Source organism: Silene latifolia, chromosome Y (assembly GCF_048544455.1).
Source record: "Silene latifolia isolate original U9 population chromosome Y, ASM4854445v1, whole genome shotgun sequence".
NCBI classification, from domain to species: domain Eukaryota; kingdom Viridiplantae; phylum Streptophyta; class Magnoliopsida; order Caryophyllales; family Caryophyllaceae; genus Silene; species Silene latifolia.
Window position 1 is genome coordinate 233,931,580 of NC_133538.1, and position 8,596 is coordinate 233,940,175.

At 35.1% G+C, this 8,596-nt stretch overlaps 1 protein-coding gene across 3 annotated transcripts; it reads left to right on the forward strand.

The window, feature by feature from the left end:
- The first annotated feature begins 680 nt into the window (after window positions 1–680).
- On the forward strand, window positions 681–8,371 carry LOC141634272 (very-long-chain (3R)-3-hydroxyacyl-CoA dehydratase PASTICCINO 2A-like). 3 transcript variants are annotated; one of them, XM_074446497.1, is made up of 9 exons: window positions 681–891; window positions 1,317–1,453; window positions 2,072–2,160; window positions 2,283–2,336; window positions 3,076–3,146; window positions 3,231–3,312; window positions 4,239–4,335; window positions 4,428–4,524; window positions 7,847–8,371. In XM_074446497.1, exons 1-8 carry the CDS (start codon window positions 821–823, stop codon window positions 4,496–4,498), a joined length of 672 nt encoding a protein of 223 aa, XP_074302598.1. In that variant the 5' UTR covers window positions 681–820; the 3' UTR covers window positions 4,499–4,524; window positions 7,847–8,371. The 3 variants fall into 3 exon arrangements, with proteins under 3 accessions (XP_074302598.1, XP_074302599.1, XP_074302597.1); XM_074446498.1 differs by lacking the exon at window positions 7,847–8,371 and adding an exon at window positions 6,665–6,683; XM_074446496.1 differs by lacking the exon at window positions 7,847–8,371 and having other exon boundaries at window positions 4,428–4,692.
- Window positions 8,372–8,596: the final 225 nt, after the last annotated feature.

Genomic DNA, 8,596 nt, shown 5'->3' on the forward strand with positions numbered 1-8,596 from the left:
TCCACATTCACCCCGCCCGACCCAACCCCACACAAACACACCAGGCCTGTGTCCACTTGACCTTCGGCCCACCTCCGTCCCGACCCAAGCCCACTTGCCCGCTCCGTAGGGGAGAGTGTCCCAAGTGCCAAGTGCCAAGTCACCCAGTAGCCGTAAACCATTCCAATCTTTTTTTGTTGGCCAGCTTGAATTAGAAAGTCAAACGAAACTAATAGAATAGACACAAATTCTCATTAGGCAAGAGATATGGTCTAAGTTATAGATGAGCCAAATATTCACACATTTTAAGGATAAGATAAGAGCATCCATAAAGGTGGGGAGGTGTCTCCCCATATGTCCTCTCTCTTCTTATATGGGGCTTCTCATTGTTGCACAAAGCTCCCCAACATTTGGGGTTCCACTGTTTTTAGAGGAGCTTCCAAAAAAAAAAAGTAAGACAATTTGTGTTACTTTTGGGGAGTTTCCCAAATTTTTGTTTGTGAATTGGGGAACCCCATTGTTACATAGATGTAATTATGAAATAAGAAGGGTAAAAGAAAAAATTAGTGAAAAATTAGGTGGACGAATAAGAAAAAGAAAGAGAAAATATGGAAAGCCTTACTTTGCGGATGCTCTAAGTAACAAGTTGGGTTCAAAAATGTTATCATTTAAGTATAGTTGACCCCATCATTTAATTTCCCATCCAACTTCTAATTCTTCGTCTCCATAACTGCCATTAATTGTTCCTTTCCCTCCACTTTCCACCATTGTTAATCACCTCGTATTTCTCGCCCTTGTTCTACAAAACCAAACTCACCATTTTCCAAAAACCTGTTAAAAAATGGCGGGTTTTCTCTCTTTATTGAGACGGGTCTACCTGTCTCTCTACAATTGGACTGTTTGCTTTGGATGGTTCGTTCTTTTTCCTTTTAAATTGATGTTTATTTTATTTTGTTTTGTTTTAATGTATTTGAATTTCAGTAGTTAGTCTCTTGTAAACCCGTTCTATGCGTGAGACGGATCTTAAAACATGTTTCCAGACAGTTGTCTCATTGGAGATGAAAATTTCAAATTTTAAAGTTTATATTCGAACATTTGAATTTCACTTCCCCTGAAATTTAACATCCCTGATGAGTTCAAATCCGGGCTCTGCCACGGTTTCCTAACTGGTGCACGTACCTGATCGGGAATGTGGGTTGCTTTAAATACTGTTAGGAATTATGTGACCTTGATTTAGATACTGTTAGGAACTATTGGTAACGGAACGCCTCCGTTACAACATATACATTTCATTCACGCTTATAAACCGTATCAAATAAGAATTTGTAAAATTTCAGGGTACAAGTTTTATACTTTGCTGTAAAGATACTTTGCTGTAAAGAATCGGGTCATGAACAAGTATATGATGCCGTTGAGAGGCCTCTTCAGCTTGCTCAGACTGCTGCTTTTTTGGAGATTATTCATGGGTTGATTGGTGAGTTAATTTTCTTGGGTATTCCAACTGTTATTTGTATGATTTCAATGATAAAGATTTGATCTTTATGTGAAAAACTATGGTGTATGAGCTATGATTAGCTATTAATGTAAGGTTTACGATCTATAATTTGTAGATAAAAAGTGATCTTTACATGAAAACCAAGATTTATGAGCGATAATTTGGATAATGTAAGGTTTATGAGCTATGATTTGTAGAACAACATGATCTATAAATGGAATCAAGGTTTATGAGCTATGATTTGTAGAAAAATATGATGTTTACATGAAAACTAAGGTTTATTAGTGATAATTTGGATAATGTAAGGTTTATGAGCTATGATTTGTAGAACAACATGATGTTTACATGAAAACTAAGGTTTATGAGCCATAATTTGGATAATGTAATGTTTATGAGCTTGAGTTCTGATTGGTAGAAAAATATGATCTTTGTATGAGCTATAATTTGGATAATTGTAAGGTGAACAAGCTATGATTGGAGAAAAGTTGATCTTTATATTAATACTTTGTATAATTTAACAGTATGAGCTACTATGATTTAGAGAAAACTTGAGCTTTGTTTGAAAACTAAGGTTTATGAGCTATATTTTTGCACAAGGTTTGGTGAGGTCTCCAATTAGTGCGACGCTGCCTCAGATCGGTTCAAGATTGTACGTGACATGGGGTATTTTGTATAGTTTCCCTGAGGTATAAAACTTTTCGCCGTGTACTGGATTGATTTTGCTGCTGACTTGTTTAGATTTGATTTATTAGCGAAACAGTACTTGTGAGTTTTGTATATTTAAGTTTAAATATTTTTGTGTTGGCAGGCTCGAACTCATATGCTTGTAAGTTCATTAGTAATCAGCTGGGCTATTACAGAGGTTGGTATCTTTGCTTCCTTTTGTCCTTATAGTTGGTGGTTTACTTTATGTTTGATTGTTTCAGCCAAGTACATGGATTCATTTATTGAATCATATCTCTGCTCGATGAAGGAATTAGAGAATTTATTTGGTAGACTCTTATTTTATCAGAGCATTATATCTTATAAACGATGCTGAACTAATAGTTCTGCATGATTTCATTGAGTGAGGATATATAGATTACTGAGTTATAATTGGAAATTTAGGATCTTACACCAACGTTGGTACTTGGAAATGTACGAGTATTATACATGTCCTGTATTATAGTCAAGTTAGGTGATTGCTCTTAGAAATAATGAGAGTTGGTTACTATAAACAAGGGAGGTACTCCATCCATCGCCAATTGGTTTGGTGAAAGAACCTCCTTTTGATGAAGTGGATTTTCCCTTCTCCTTGTGGATATGACTGAAACTCTTTTTAGGTGAAAACTCATAGCTCCATCCATCGTCAACTTGAGTGTATGCTGCTATAAATCACGTATAGAAAAAGATGAGTAATAACACGGATTCTCCAATCTTATGTTTCGAACCTCAGGATCTATGTTAGTGCTTTTCCTCTGTTCTCGAGGAAAAAGCAGACACTGCTTTTATAAGGCCAATTTCTAGTTTATTTAAAAGGAAATAAAGAACATTAATATTAGGGTGTTCAGTGAGGCCAATCTCTAGTCTATTTGAAAGATGTTTAATCATGATCTTTTCAGATAATTAGGTATTCTTTCTTTGGACTGAAAGAAGTATTTGGAAGTGCGCCATCATTTCTTCAGTGGTTAAGGTACCTAAGATATTGATTCAGCCTTCATGTCAGAAGTCTTGATTCCACCGCTTCAGTCATAATTGTTACCATTAATTTTTGCAGGTATAGCACGTTCCTCGTATTGTATCCAATTGGCATTTTCAGTGAAGTTGGATTGACATACATTGCCCTTCCATACATCAAGGTCAGGCATCTAACTCTTCACGTGTTCTCTAATTTCTCTGCAATAGATAGCGGTAGCATTTTCATTTCCATTTTTAGAAATTCAATGTTCCCCTGTCCATGTATCTGTGCTTGTATGGCTAAATGACATCCCGTGAATCAAGGTGTTATTCCTTAGCTTCTTCTTTTGCTCCATTCGTGAGAATAGAGATTTTCTGTTTAGAAGACTGGTAGGCGGTAGCAGTAGCTGTCTATGCCCGGATAAAAAATAAATTCAACGTTTTGATTCCGTCATAAGAATGTGAATGACATTGCCTGTCAACTTGTTTGTAAACTTTGATTACCTTCTTTTGACGATAAACTTAGATGGTGGTCCTCAATCCTTGTCCCATACATGCAATTTCCAATGACACATCAATTTCAGTAAACGCAAATGTTTGGGAGTCATTGAGGAATGATACTTATGACACGGGGACAAATCTGCAAGTCAATATTGTCATCAAAAACTGCTCTGGTTGCTCCGTTTACATAAAAATGGCAGCATGCGCTCTGTCTCTTCATGAATTGACGATATTTAGATATATACAAACATAGAAGAGCAAAATGGGAATTGAAGGGGGAAAATGAAGACACATTGCCATAGTGACTAGGGAGGCTGGGCCTATTGGAGTCTCAAGACCCCACGGGCCACGTCTCTTTACAATCTTACCTTATACGATGTGAATGTGCGTAAATTTTATTATTTTTTCTATACAAGACCCACTAATCTGACCAATATTCCTGGTTTCTACATTACAACTCCACTCCCAAAATTTTCTGGCTACGTCTCTGTGAAGACATCATGATCTGTCTGTTTTGCTTTAGTACAATTGAACATGTTGGTCCAGTTTTGCTCTTTGTTACGCGATTATATGAAAGACTGATTTAGAATTCGGTTTGCCAACATAGAATTCTGAAAAGTACTGTGTGAGGATGCCCAACAAATGGAACTTCTCATTCGATTACTTCTATGCGGCAATTGCTGTGCTTGGAATATACGTTCCAGGTAAATACATGATTCGCCTTTAAACGACTGCTTGTGTCATTTTTTGTTTGAATAGCTCGTAATTTAATGAGTGCTTGTATGAGCTATTTCAGGCAGTCCCCACATGTATACTTACATGCTTGGTCAAAGAAAGAAGGTCCTTTCGAGATCTAAGAGAGATTAACAGTTTAACACCACTGAAGAAAGAAGGTCCGTGTGAGATTATTAGTTACTCAAAAGAAGCTCCTTATTACTCCCCTTTAATCTGCATTTTGTTTTTCACGAAACTGAAAATCGCTCTCCAATGAGCATTTCTGCGTTTTAATGTATTAGATATACCAAGTATCTTGATAAAAAGGTCACTTCATTCTTTTTCCACTCGAGTGTTCATTTAGTTTCATCTATGAGTAGTTGAGTACTACGAATACATTATTATTATTATTATTATTATTATTATTATTATTATTATTATTATTATTATTATTATTATTATTATTATTATTATTATTATTATTATTATTATTATTATTATTATTATTATTATTATTATTATTATTATTATTATTATTATTATTATTATTATTATTATTATTATTATTATTATTATTATTATTATTATTATTATTATTATTATTATTATTATTATTATTATTATTATTATTATTATTATTATTATTATTATTATTATTATTATTATTATTATTATTATTATTATTATTATTATTATTATTATTATTATTATTATTATTATTATTATTATTATTATTATTATTATTATTATTATTATTATTATTATTATTATTATTATTATTATTATTATTATTATTATTATTATTATTATTATTATTATTATTTTTGCACGGAAAAAATTCCCGACAATCACAGTTTCGATGTTAGCAGAGTTTAGACTTTAGACTCAGCTTCTGAACACCGAATGACTATGAGCATAACATTTTTACCTAGGCGACTTGGTAGGTCATTGTTATAGGGAGTGACATAAATATTTACAGTGTTGAATATACACTCCACATTTGCATAGTTGGAGTTAGCCTTTAGCTATATTACTGATTTCCTTAAAAGGGATTTGGAAGAAAAGAGTGGGAACCTTGTTTGGTTAGCAAACAAGATCGGAGGGGGAAAGAAATGAATTGATCCATTTTCTCTGGCTCTATGCAATAAGCAAATCAAAATACTTCGAAATATTTGAAGGAAAAATTGTAACCAAATTTTAAACACGTCTACCCCCTCCCCTTCCCTGCCCGTCTTACCTTTCCCTCTATTCCCCTCCCCACGCTTTTCCTCCTATTTCGAATTCCCGTGGTTAAATTGCAGCTTATGGTGTGTTTGGGAACCTAGAATTGAATTTGAATTCCGGAATTGAGACAATTAAAGCGTTTGGGAGCCCCTAGAATTTGGAATTGGAATTGGACTCAATTCTATATCAATTCCATCTTAGTTAAAATTTGGCACTCTCAAATTCCTACCATATAGTAGTCATTTCAATTCCATCACTACTTGATTACGGTTTTTTGTGATGCAAGTTTCATCGCAATTTTTTTTATTTATGATTTTTTTTTAATCGCAAATATTTTCCGTCACAAGATTTATTTTTTCCTAATAAAAAACTCAAAAATAAAAAATTTGTGACTTCGACCCATACGTGACCCGCCCAATTCCAATTCCATGAGTTCCCAAACGCCAATGAGAAATTGAAATCTGGAATCGAATTCTATGTGATCTCTAAACGAATTTTTGGAATTGGATTTGGAATTGAATTCAAACATTTTGATTTCTACAATTGAAATCATGAAAATGAAATCAATTCCGGTATCCAAACACTACCTACGGAAATACTGATAGAATTCATACATTCATCATGACAAACGACTGAATAGTAAAGATGATCTGAGAGAAAGTTGAGAGAATATATTTGATTGAATGAATGGAATTGTTATCTTACATTGAGACCTTAGCTTTTCTTATATAGTGAAGTATACAATAATCAACTAGGAATAGGAAAGCTATAGTTTTGTTTATAACTAACTTGTAACAAACTTTTGTAACAGACTCTAACTAACTTTATGAGTATAGTTTCCACTACCCCTCAAGTTGGAGGGTGTGTGAAACAACCCCAACTTGGATTGTAATGAATGATGTTGAGGTCCTGAAAGAGCCTTAGTGAACAAGTCTGCAGGTTGTTCTTTTGTAGGAAGATATGAGAGACTGGTCAGACCTTTTGCTGCTAGTTTTTCTCGAACAAAGTGACAGTCCAAATCAATGTGTTTAGTCCTTTCGTGAAAAACTCGGTTTTTGACAATGTGAATAAGTGCCTGACTGTCGCATTTGACAGGGATTGAAGTGATGTTTGGCACCTCTAGTTCTGATAGAAGCCTACTAAGCCAGGATAGCTCTGCTGTAATCCTTCTATACTCAGCTTCAGCGGAGGAGAGGGATACAGTTTGTTGTTTCTTGGACTTCCAAGATAACTACTGCCCCATGAAAACAACGATGCCACTAACAAACCTTCTTGTCTCTGGGCATGATGCCCAGTCTGCATCATAGAAGCCTGCTAGAGTGAATGTAGGCTTGTTGTTGAGTAGGATTCCTTGAGATGGGTCCTTGGATATGTATTGCAGAACATGGATAGTTGCTTTCCAATGTGCTTCTCTAGGGAAAGCCATAAATTGACTGAGTAATTGTATTCTAAAGGCAATATCAGGCCTTGTGTGAGTTAGGAAATTGAGCTTGCCTACTAACTTTCTGTAAGGATTATCAAGCAGATTACCAGATTCAGCAGTTAACTTAACTGTTGGACCCAATGGAGAAGTAACAAGTCTGCAATTATGGCAATCAAACTCCTTCAACATTTAGGAGGCATATTTCTTTTGTGTGACTACAATACCATTAGGCAGATGAAGAAAATCCAATCCTAGGAAATAATTGAGTCTGCCAAGGTCTTTAATCTTGAATGTATCATCTAAAAATTGTTTCAAAATCCTTATTTCTTCAACATTATCACCAACAACCAAAATGTCATCCACATGTATGGCCAGAAACACAACTTTGCCATCATTTTTCTTTGTAAATAAGAGTGACTGCTTGTAACCTTTTGATCTTAAAGCCTAGCATAGTTTTACATTCCATTGTCTAGAGGCTTGTTTAAGGCTATATAGACTCTTCTGCAGTTTACAGGCCATGTTGTGTCCTTTAACTTTCAAACCCTGAGGAATTTTCATGTAGACTTCCTCATCCAAATCACCATGTAAAAATGCATTATTAACGTCAAGTTGTGTCATTGACCAACCCTTCTTGACAGCTACTGCAACTAGACTTCTGATAGTGGTCATTTTGACAACAGAAGAGAAGGTTTCTGAAGAGAAGGTTTTTGAAGAGAAGGTTTCTGTGTAATCAGTACCTTCTCTTTGTGTATAGCCTTTAATCACTAATCTTGCTTTATATCTCTCTATGCTGCCATCTGCTTTGTGCTTTACTCTCAACACCCACTTACTAGCAATTGCATTCTTTCCTTCAGGTAATGGTACAATAATGGTACAACAGACCAGGTGTTGTTAATGTCCAATGCTTTAAATTCTGCTGCAATAGCATCCTGCCACTCTGGAAAAAGAGAGGCATCTGCATAACTCTTGGGCTCCTGAACTGGAAGAATTGGAACTGTACCTGTACTTTGGATAGCAGCAAAAAGACAAGCAGATACGGGCAAACTATGGTTTTCACATAGTGATGTTAGTGTGTGACAGCAATAGTCTGTCTGTGTAACAAAACTGCAATGCTTAGACGGAATTTTACAGACATAATGCTGTAAATAAGAAGGCACTTTAGATGGCCTGGATGAACACCTAGGTTGATTAGTTTGTTGATTAGTAGTAGCTTGTTGATTGGAATTAATGGTATTAGAAACATCTGCAGAAGATGTGGTGACTGTAGGAGTATTTGTGACAGTTGTTGTATGTGTAGAAGGAGGAATAGGATTCAGAATTTGTGAATCAACAGAATCAGTTACAGATACATGAATAAAATTTTCAGTGGAATCCTTGACATATTGTCAGATCCCGGAAAAAATCTTCTTTTTTGAAATAAATAATAGGTATGGAGGATGGAGGAGTCGCCAGTAGGTTTTATAAAAAACATACAAAAAAAATAATTTTAACGGAAAAGCCCTTTTGATCCCTGGCATGGGGACTGATCCGTCACTCCAGTCTGAACCAAAGATTGCGGATTCGGGCGTAAAGATACGGTCAAGGAAGGTGTTAGGCACCCGGAC